Source organism: Opisthorchis viverrini (assembly GCF_000715545.1).
Source record: "Opisthorchis viverrini unplaced genomic scaffold opera_v5_42, whole genome shotgun sequence".
NCBI classification, from domain to species: domain Eukaryota; kingdom Metazoa; phylum Platyhelminthes; class Trematoda; order Opisthorchiida; family Opisthorchiidae; genus Opisthorchis; species Opisthorchis viverrini.
Window position 1 is genome coordinate 1,797,375 of NW_008751698.1, and position 11,915 is coordinate 1,809,289.

Below are 11,915 nucleotides of genomic sequence, written 5' to 3' on the forward strand. Positions count from 1 at the left end.
TTTTTCGGTTTAACTTCTCTGAGTGGTCTAATGATCTTATGCGAACTACTCTCATAATTTTCTCTTTGTTCTGTCGTAAGGTCTGGGACAGTGAGAGTCGTGGATTCCACGACAGATGAACATATTCTGGTGAGATTATTCCGACAAAATGTCACCGATAACGATTGATTGCAGCTTTCGGACTCCCTTCACTCCAACGGCCCGGTTGTGTGCTTTATATTCTACACTTCCATGCTGCTGTTACATTAGCTCATGACTCGAACTGCTGAACTCCTGGGTGCGGAGAAGTCCCTAGAGAATAAGCCCAGGTTCCGGATATTCGTAAGTGGGAAATTCCAATCAGACATGCATTCGTCGCGCCTCATTCCACATGCCGGTTTCGGTGACTCATCAAAGCAGGCAACAAGGTCAGGCAAGCAGGTCGATCGATGCACCCGTCTCTGTAGTTTTTCCATTAGGACGAGGAACATAGTATAGGGTTGGTGGTGCAAGCGTCTGTCTATGGGCGAACAGGCGGCAAGCAAGCCCTGGATGTTAATCAACCATCCTTACATTAGTCTAGGTGCTTTCACAGGCGGTCTTTCAAGACTTATGAGATATGAATGCTAAGCTGTTTCGCGCAACGCACAAAACTCGCAACAGATTGAGTGAAACTTCGGTATAAAGTTTCACAGTTGAATTTGAGTCACGAGGACTTAAGTAACTGACTCCACAGACTAAGCATAATGCACGCGAGAACAGCATTGGAAATTTAGCGTAGAACCCTATGATGTGCACCGAAGCAAGCTGATACGCTACCGTTAGATGAGGGCATGGGGTTGACAACCGACAGGGCGAAACGCGCTCAGTTGAGCACGCGTCGCTCTCCCTCGAACGCGGTCTACCGAGGCCAGTGGTGCACACGATCGCTCACACTCCGAGGTCACTCGCGTACGACGCCGTCTGGACTGCACCGACAGCCTATCACACAAATGCATCCATTGTCCGCCACCAATTCCACGTATCACGGAATGGCGTTTAAGCCTATTTCGATTGGTCATCACGTGAACATGTCTGGTTCACCCAATCAGCTGTCTGGCCCAGCAAGGCTCGCAAGTTCAGCGCAAGGCGATAGCGTGGCCATCTGCTACGCCCCACTTGACAAGTTCTACGCCGGCGACCATGTGCAAAGCTGTTTCGGGTACGGTTATTGTGCTGATCAACATCCCCTTCGTAGTAAGTCTGATCATTATTCTGTGTTTCGAATATTTTGGTATTATGCTGTGACCTGCTAACTGTTCGAATTCTTAAGTTGTTAGGCTGTATGTGGTTAATGGTGAAATATCAGTGCTGTAACACCAAGCTTTCCGATAAAATACACAAGGGAACTTATTGTTTGATAACCGGTCAAACCAGGGGTCCCGTGCTGCTGCACGTTACTTATTGGCTTCTTGTAATGTGACGAATTGTTTGAGTAGCACGGATGGAGGAAGGACAAACGATTTTGGTCCTGTTTTCATTCAAACTGAAAAGTCTCTACCTTGGGCCGAATTCAGGTCGTTCTGGAAACACTTCATTACTGTCAACCTGCAATTAACTTTCATGAGGGCAGTCCATTTCTGCGGAGCTATCCGCATTGAAACAGAAATGATTTATGGACTAAAAACGAGCGAGTAGTGAGTTAGCACATCGCATTCACCATAATAATAATAATAGTAATAATAATAATAATGATAATAGAGACTGTGCAGACCCTGTTTTAGCTCCGCCACACGTCGCGCTTTTAAGTATTCTCAGTAGAATGGACCAAAGACTGAATAGTTCAGCTTCCTCGTTTACTCGTCCGCACTTTGATGATTGTCCTCCTTCTAACTTGGACACGGATGCATAACACCTCACTCTCCCGTTTAATGTAACCACCAGGTAATTATCCCAGGATGCCCTGAGATAGGCATTGTTCACGGCAGTGGTTCGAATGCGAATTTACTGACCTGAAGGTTCGTGGTTTGGACCCGACCTCTGCCTCTAGACTTTCCCTGTTTAGGTTTGGACATCCCGGCTGTATCCTAGCACTCTTGCTTCCTTCTGGGGCATGACAGTTAGGCACCGAGAGGGTGCTACAGCTGAATCATTTCTTTGTTCACGGCATAGTAATGCACTGTAGTATCACTTGGGTTTCAAGGTTATGGGTGCAGTAAATTGTCCCAACCATACGGTCTTCAACCCATGATAGTTTTATTCGCATTTTTGCACGTGAAGGAATTGTTATGGGTTATGGTTAGTGATGACTTTTGTTGGAAAACAATATGAAATTAAGCATCTCATGCGTTGGGCGATCGATTTTGCAGATTGAAGGAATCCATTTTGAAACAGTATTGGAACATTCGGAAAAGAGCGTTGCTCCCATTTATGTATGATCCCCCAAGCCTAAATGTCTCAGTGATCTGCGCACCCTTTTCTGCGACCAATGAACCAACTGAAGTTCGGCCAGTATGCTTCTTTAGAGAGAACTCACTAAACGAACACCGATATACAGTGAATATTTCCCAGTCATAGTTGCATCAAGTGATCTTTCATCCTCATTTCTGCTGGAAGTGGCAGTTGTGTTTGTGTGAAGAGCAGCAACAGCCCAAAAGTTCGGCTAACCTCGTTTACCTGCATGCGCTAGCCATCCAGTCCTACATGGACTTCGTCAACCTTGTATTGAAGCGCTTTTTTTTCATGGTGAAACAACACCGATGAGTCAACCTTGTAGCGCCGTGATGTCACTTGGCAGCTATAGACCAGACTGTCATTGATCCAGTACGATGTTGAGGTAAACATCTGCGCTAGGTAATTTGCGAGATAAAACTGGGCCATAAAATCTGGCGAAACTACTTGCACACATTTTCCCGAAAGTGCACGCCATCCGAAATGGATAACGCCATGCCCAGAACGAGCGAAGTCCTAGGCACATAGTATCTGCATTTTAGCTTATGAGTAATCAAGAAAAGACTACAAAATTTCGAATGAGTTGCGGCGCTTTATTTGCTAGTTCCAATTCTCTGAAAAGTCTGATGGGGCGTAATTGATTTTATCATGGTTAGCTTGGCCTGCCCGCAATACGACGAGTGGTACGAGTACCTTATTATTACTTTTTGGTACTTGGGTACTTTTTATTACTTTATTACAGTGATTTCACCAAAATTTTACAAAGAATGAGCATAGTTCCATGACGGCTGAATTACAAGGTGAAAAAGAAAAAAATGGCCATCTGTTTGTCCAGTTCAGTAATGTTTGATGCTTTCTAATAATTATCAGTAAAGAGGGCGCCGTTATTATGGACTATCTTGCAAAAATCAATCTACTGTTGAGCATAAAAGATTCAATGTGGAGTGTATACATGGCAAGAATGACCGTGATTAACAGATTTATTGCCGAATAACCGCAATCCTCACACGGGAAATGGCCGTTTTTATTCAATCAGTGAGCGACACGAGGCTGTTCTATCAGTTATTCCTAGTTGATTAAGTATTGAGACGAGCTCTGAATGACCTCCAAAACCTTGGTATTCGGATCCTTCCGAGCGAGAACCTTGTCGACCGTGACTGCGCAGACGCAATTGTCGTAATTTTTGAAAAAGAATGGGAAGCACATGCATTACAAGGAAAGTTGACCAGTCCTTCGGCATGTGCTTTGGACCCACAAAGTGCATGGTCATGTAACGTAACATCCGGTCTCTTTGCATGCTTCTAAGAATTCAAGAAGTAACACTGGAAGTTGTGAAACATAGTGATAATCTTGGAAGTTGTATCAGCTTTAACAGTGTAACTAGCTTGACCACTTCCGACGGAGGATATGAGACATCCTCAGATCTTTGATAACCAATGTTTCAACTTCAGCTGGAAAGGACTGGAATCAGCGAATTCAGAATAAGGTGATCAGGAAGCGGGTCTGTGGCGGGCGGAAGGTACTTCACCCAAAACATGCGTTCAGCACTGTCGGCCCAAGTTGGCTGCGTCATGTGTTGTGCATGCTGAGTCACCGTCTACAAAGAATAGCGTTACTTTCTTGCCTAATTCGGAGCGGCTGAAACTTGGAGAAACTTGGACAAGATATGACATGGCATAGGAGAATGACGGATGTTACAAAAAATTGGGTGGTACTGGTTCTACCCGCCTTCCAGACTGGGGCCCGAGTGACCCTCACTATGCTGCACTGGAGACGCCGGCGCTTAACCGATGTCAGTGGTGCTTATGCTGTCAATTTCTATCCAGATGGTCTGAGTCTTGGGTGTGTGAGCATCTCGGATGTTTGTGGCAGGCTAGCCGTAGGTTCCCATTCCCCCATTTTTTCTTTCCATTGAGATATTATGTGAGTAAGCTGACATGGTCGCACGGCATTGAGGTACCATTGTTCTCATACGGTGTTGCTGTCAGTGATAGTGATGATTTCCTTCAACCTTCAAAGTGAGCATGGGTTTTTGGCTTCTTTCCATTTACCCACAAGATCACGGTTTTTAGATTTAATACATGAGTCTCTTTCGTGTAAAACAGTCGTCAGTGAATCGGTTTTTAGTGTTCCAAACTCGCTGTCAGTTGTCACACCAGTATGGCATAGCCACACTGCGTAGTTTCTGTTCTTGGATTATCTTCTACCTGGACCATTGTTGACTGACGTCAAGTCGACTAAACTCCCTGTCGCCCACATTTCACACAGAGACAGGACTGTACTTGTCTTTTACTTGAGATAGGCATTCGGCTTTAAATGCCACATCTCAATGCCTTTCCCCATGGGAGTAGAATCTTCTAATCAGAAGGGCGGGGGTCATGGGGCTAGTTCATCTTCCCATTTTTGTTTGATACACATACAGGCCAAGTAGCTTTGGGTTGTATAGAGAGCTCATTATTGACGCCGAAGTGAATGAGTCTTGGGTGTTTGTTTATGTAATGGTTCTCTGGATCGTAAGTTTTTTCAAGCCACTTCCCGTGACAATCGTAGCTGAAGACACACTTTCCTAGGCTATGAACTCGAATTTTGCGTTTTTTGAACAACGCGTCCTTTAAAACTCGATATTTTTACCTGAAACGTGACAATGTGTATACCGTTGCCCTTCCAAAAGCATCCGACCGGCCGCACAGGAAGTTTCTTATGCACATATGGAGACTGTGCTTCACCGGCTATAGGTTACAGCTGACGACAAACTGCCACTGGCCAGGTATCTGTGACATGCAAGTTTCGTCTCTTCAGCTGGGAGTCAGCCTTTCTTGCTGATGTGTATTTGCAGAACAAACTGACCTTTCCTTTGTGACCCCAATTTCTGGCAAATACGTTTGATCTTCTGTCCGGTTGCTCTCAAGTTCTGGCTGCTTTATTGACCGACCTTCTCCCAGCTATGTAGGAAACAATGTTTCCAGTAGCGTAACCGAACAACGACTGATAAGATGGGTTGGTGTCCACATAAAATGCTTTCGAGAGCCCGATATATTCCTATATAAACGGTAAATAATCTCAGTGGTTAAGGCGCGAACTTACTGACCGGAAGATCCATGATTCGAACCTAGCTCAGGTATCTCGACTAATTCTGTCTAGACTTGGCTCCTAGGCGATGTATCAGCCGTTGTTCTTCATCACTGGTGGTTCATTTGTTCGACGTGCTTACGAAACAGACCGATAAGTAAATTCTATGAGGGTCAGAACAGCACTATCGATTGCTCAAAGCGACAGACTAGTGCTGAGTGTGTATTACGTCGTTTTATCTCGTGTGCATAGTCCAACTGAGGGCAGCTCAAACTGCTTGACAGGTGACTGTGAATAACAATCTCACAAATATTCGATACTTGTGTCCGTCTTCCTGACAATCATCGTTCCCCTCTGATCATATTTCAGCACTCGTGCTTTTTTCCAGGTGGCGTGTGTGAATCATTCAGTTGCTGACGTGAATTACAATAGCGCAGTGAAATTACAGTCTTCAGTAATGATCCTGCGGAAGTTCAGCCACTGAAGTTAGATCGGGCTCAGAAAACAATTATCTAGCATTCAGTTAGTTGAATGAATGGTACACACACATTAGACGTTCCATCTCTCTGCATTTGCCGATCGGAATATAGTATCGACGGTAAATCCTGCTTACTTGTATGTAGTCGTGCGTCCCCAGCACCCCACTACCCTGATTCTGTGAATATTCCATATCAGATCTAACTCGTTTCTTAGGAAAGCAGTCAATTTGCACGTCACAACATTCCCTGTAATTTTTTTCTGAGCGGAACAATATCATTTCCATCCAAAGATCGTTTTAGGGATATATTTGCACTGACAGCTATCACAATCTAACTTGACCTCACGGTAATTCATTTCCACCCGTGGTACTTTCGATCTCCACCTTGCCGCAAAGGCCGTCCCGTCCGACATTGGTATACTAGCATGTATAGGTGTGTGATTGTGCACAGGTGACCTACTTACCCATGGTTGTTTGTGCGCCGCGGACTGCGCCTGCCCGGACTTGTTCTGTTAAGATGTCCGAGTGATCGCACCGCCAATCAGAATTAGGAGGCTGGTCTCGGGAGTGACGGCTGCAATCAGCACCACCGAGCCAACATTTCGCTCACGGGTTGGTTTTCAGACCTCGATGCTTCACTGTGCCCGTTCAGCGACTGACTTCTGCACTTGTTGATTCTACGACCGTGGACAGTGGTGGTTCGTTGTATAATTTTGTTCACATTCGTCAGTAGTAGCGCAGACTGTCGAACTCAATTCCTCTTGATACTCGGCATCGTCAAACCTACGCGTGACTCAAAGTTCCGTATCGGGGACCTCAACAACTCTTCTCTGTTAGTAATCCGTGTAAAAAAAGTATCTCTATAAAAGTGGGCTGACGTTCACTGAGATTCAGAAGGCGGTTCGGTTTAATGGAAATTTTTTAACGGCGTTTTTCTGCAGTGTTTTCTAGTAGTCATGAATTATATGAATCATTCTCCTTTCCGCCAGTGGGCAGTTGCTCGTCGTATCATTACGGTCGACAGAGTTGTGCAATGTAGACATCTTGATTGTTTACTGTGATCCATCATCGTCACCATTGACAGCGATATCAGGTGAGAACATTGGTGCTTCACTGCTGCGTTAGTTTATTAGATGAAGCATTATAACGAAAAGAAAGAAATGGAACTGTGTGCTATTCGCGATTGTCCGTGGACCGGGATATTGCCAGGATGTCCTCAGCTAGACGGTAGGACGATTAAGGTCCTTATCCAAAGCCTTTGGTTCAAAAGGCTAACCTCAAGGCAGCGGTGCATGGCGTAAGACTATCAGAGCTGCCTACATTTTTAAGAAGTGAGTTGCCATACATGTCCCAACCTGAAGGACCAGGATGCTGTTGGTTGGACTGCTCATTAACCAACCTGGTATAAGAGAGTTTCACACGTACACAGCCCAGTGTGATTCAGTGGCTAACGGATGTGCATAAACCGTCACACCGCGCTAAGATCCCGTCTATTCCTGACGGTGGATCTTCATCTGAACTAAGCACAGACTAATGGTTTTGTGTGGGTGCAATGTTTTAGTCCTATGAAGCATGGAAACTGGCCAGCACTATACTGGCGTATGCGTTGTCGGTATCCATCCAGATGAGATTGACTGTTAGAAGCACCTCGGTATACCCCTTTTCCCGTTGTGGTCTTTACACGTCAGGAATTTCTTCAACTACATTGATTTGACAAGGAGGCACTGGCGCTTCAGCACGTGTTCCTTTCAGTAATGATGATGGTTATGACGATGATGACTGACGACGGTGATAACTGGCCTGTTGAAACATCTGCTTGTTCCAAGTATTTCTTCTTAAAAACGGATGATAGTAAATGGTGTTGATGCGATGGGTTGAATTTTGAACACCGTCTGAGAACACCAACTTTTGTTATTGTTGCAGGACACACCTGTATAGACTCCAAATAACAGGATGCTATTTCCTGCGGCAAAGCTTTTTCCATTAGATCAAGTGATAATCTTCTATTGACGCAACTGGACCACTGAATATGCGATTCCCAAAGAAATAATCGCCTTCAACTTATGGTCAATGGGTAGGGTAAAGATCCAAGGATTTGCTACATTGATTATCCTATTTACGTGGCAAACGCTTGAAGTTGTTTGCAACTGGTCGCTTGAGATTTTGCTCATTTTCCCCCATTTTTACCATGACAATCCCGTGGGCACACTGTATAAGGTTTCTTATCCCATTAGGCAACTACTCAACTACGATTGTGCCTCACCGGAAGCAAGTGTCCTTCGCTTTCCCATCTCCAGTATGGCCAAAATAACAGAATAAGCCGACGTTGTCTCAATGCTCAGTGTAGCAGTTTCGTTCCGTCTACGCTGTATTGGACGATTCTCATAAGCAGAACGTCTTTCAGATGCTTAAAGTTCGGAATCAAATGCTATATGGCTTGATTTTTGTTTGTCCTCAGCCTTCCAGAACTGATATTTTAGAACTTTTGTCTTACCTAAATATTACACCTGATTTTCTGCGTACTTAATGAAAAAAATCCGCTCGCTATTACATTACTGCGAGAAGATGAGTGGATGTATGATTTTACGGGATTGTCAAAATGACGAAAGGGGTTTTTTCTATCTCCATCCAAACAGATGTGTGACTTTTCGAACTGCTGATCCGTAAGCGAAAATGGTGGTTGTCCCGTGTCCAAATTCCTCTCGAGGTTCCCGTTTTTAAATCCCCATCTCTAAACGCCTGTATTCAGCGTAACGAAACGTGAATTCACCTAATTCACTCGAATGTTGCTCTTTTTCACCCTTTCCTAAAATAAACTTAATGTGGCACATACGTTAGGCGCACAGTTACCATGCAGCCCCATGTGAAACGGGAGGAGGGAACAAGAACCCATGGTAAGATTTGAACTCTAGAACATTTGGTTGATACTTTATACTTCAGACTTTTCTCAGTCACAAGCTAGGCCGCTGGTCATGGCGTAACAAATTACAGATCTAGTCACTCGCTACAACGGAGTTTTTTTGTGAAGTGATTCCTGTCCACGCACCAGCATACAATGACGTGAACGGCTTCTCCAGTTCGGTTACTCCAGATCGCGGACAGTCTGCTACCTGTCTTTCCCACGATCCTTACCTTCTTTCTGTCTGTCTGGCCAGCCAGTCATCTATCGCGCACAAGCATTTCGTGTGAACCACTGAACGATCAACAGCCACAGATTTACTTGCGGGGTTGGTTTACCGAAGGGATTTTCTTTGTTCATTGATCGTTGTCGATCTGTAAGATGTACAGGTGACGGTTTGGCACAGATCGCTTTTTTCATCCATGACGCGCCTTCGGAGCAGAAATTCGGAGGCAGAAATTTTCTTTTGATTTGATCACATTCAAATATATTCGAACAACGTACGAGTAGTCGCTAGTAGTAGCACGTTGGAATCTAAGTGTTGAGTTATATCACAACCGACAAGAAAGTCAATGCTGAATTTCGCATGTCATTTGTCAGAGTAAATCGATTTGTTCAGCAGTGAAAGTAGCTCTGAACCGAACCTTGAAAGTTGGGTTTGGGACGGCGTGGCTTTTGGATCCCTAATTTTTTCCAAGGGTTAATGAGGACTACTGTTTCTGTGGGATTGAAACATGGAGAAGCAGTCTTCTAGTGTTCCAGCATTTGCATACCGACTTCTTCACTCTTATACATGTGTTATCGCACTGAGCCCATTGGATGTGCTGAAGCATTCAACGGCAACCATTCGGACTCGATGTGAAGCGATGAGGATATGGATAGATTTGATTCGAAACTTAAGTGCACACATTGGAGACAAAGATTCCAGCATTCACTTAACATCCGTACCGTGTATTTTGGTTTCTATTCAAGGTCATCAAATCCATTTAATGGAAGTTCCGGTTCCCTAGATCACTGCCTCTGCACGTCAGACTGGGTTGATCCCTGCCTCCTGTTGTTCGTACAAAGATGTGGGAACCGGATGGCCATATAAGCGGTTCGCCTGGCACTTCACGAACCTGCGGTCTATTATTTTATCCCTGTACCTGTGCTTGTTTGACCATTAGGGTTAGCTTTCCTTTGTGGCTGCTCGTAAAAATGCGAATGCGCTCAGCTCACATCAACATCAGACCGATTTGGGCTTACTGAATTTCCACAAATAAGCTATCTTCATTAGTGGAATTCATATTGGAACGCGAATGCTGTTTATCAGGTATTTCTCATGTTCTGGAATTTTTCGCATAATAAAGTGGAAAATTTCGAGTTAGCTGAGAGCGTCTTTCCGCGGGGTGTGACACGATAGGATGTTGACTATTGCTGTACACTTTCCGCACGTACGATCTAGTGTTACTGTAACTTCGGGAAGTTGAATTGAATGTTTGTGTTTGATGATTGAACGAATGGATTATCCGCGAACATGGAGTTACCCAGATTTCGTGACAGCAGTTTGCTCCTATGGGATTAATTTCATCCAAGATCAAATTGGAGGCTCGCTACCAAGCGGAACTGAAATCTAGCGATGGTATGAATAGTTTGTTTCGTAGCCAGTGAAATTTTATGTGGGTTATGAGCTGGACTAGTGGATGAATACAGTATCAGTGGTCCAGAAAAATCATTGTGCCATGGAATTTCGCGTAAGTTTTTGTTCAATTTAGACAAACCATGGCTTTGTCTTCTCTGGTGTAGCGAAGAGCTACTTTCCTATATAAGCCATCTTCCTTTGGGTAAGTGGGTCTTAATCTCATGATTTTCTGGCGTATGCTTTCTTTTAAGCTTTACGTCAGCGGCTGATGATGCATTCATTCGCAGTCTTTTCTTCGCTGTGCTCTGTCTTGCCGAAAACGCAAGACCTAGACTTTTTCGGTGAATGACAAAGTTCCATTGGGCTATGATTGGCTGCGTTCAAATACCAGCTGAACTGTCACGTGCTTTGGCTCGTTCTGATCGTTTATCAGGCGAGGTCAAAGTGGGGACAGGGTCACATGAAACCACCAACCATTCATGGGCTAGTTGTTCCGTTCAGGCCTGACTGTTATATTGTAGGCATGTTTTCGGTTCGACCACCAAGGATTTTGCTAGGACAGGATTCACTAACACAAAATTATGCCGTCTAGAGTTGAGGTTTCTTGTGAAGAGGGAATGGTATGTGGGAATCTTCAAAACTGTTTTTTCTTTGAGTGGTTGTCTAGATGGAGTTTCTTCATGAGTGGGGAATACTGTAACTACTGTGTATCTGAGGACGTGTCCGCTTTTTCATCAAAAGCTTATGCATCATAGCAACAGACACGTTGAGCGCACTGCGCGAACGAGCGCACCGTGGCGGATTGACGACAGTCTGTGGAACCGGCTGATGCAGTGTTGATGAGAAGAAATTTGGTTAGCTATCGGAGAGCAAGAAGCAGGCAAATCGGTAAAAGAAAATTCTGCGTTCTTGAAAATGTTAAGGTAAACAGAAGGCAATAGTGAAATACACTCATTTGCAAGCAAATTTGGTTTTGCGAGAGACTCCCCTGGAACCCAGCTGAATCTCTCGTTTATGATATTTCCAGGCAACTGAATGTGCTGCACCGGGCCGCTTCATGTTTCAGCTGGTACGATATTCGAGATATCGCGACACATGTATATACTGAATGCACTACTCCTAAGGTTGCTGAAAATTCTTCGACAGCCAACAACCGGTTTCGCCCTTCGTGGTGCAATAGTCATATCAATCCTGTGCTTCGAAACCTGTATATGCTTTAGGAACGAACCAATAGCCCTTCCTGTCTTGCTTTTGAATAACTAAGCAGTTGAATGTTTTCACAACAGCTTGATTAGCTACTTCATAGGTTAATCAACGCATCTAGCTGAGCACATTGTAAAAGTGTTTCGCTTGCGTAAGTCGCAAGTACCCTCACTCCTAACTCCAAGTGGTTTACATCCCCATATATATATATATATATATATATATATATACCCATA

At 44.4% G+C, this 11,915-nt stretch overlaps 1 protein-coding gene across 1 annotated transcript in view; it reads left to right on the forward strand.

Moving 5' to 3' along the window:
* Positions 1–1,070: 1,070 nt before the first annotated feature.
* T265_03113 (hypothetical protein) overlaps positions 1,071–11,915 on the forward strand; it is a gene marked incomplete at both ends in the record, with an annotated part of 33,416 nt that continues 22,571 nt past the window's right edge. Inside the window, one exon of the mRNA XM_009167518.1 lies at positions 1,071–1,215. Within this exon, the coding sequence (XP_009165782.1) occupies positions 1,162–1,215 (54 nt within the window). The remainder of the gene's footprint in view (positions 1,216–11,915) is intronic.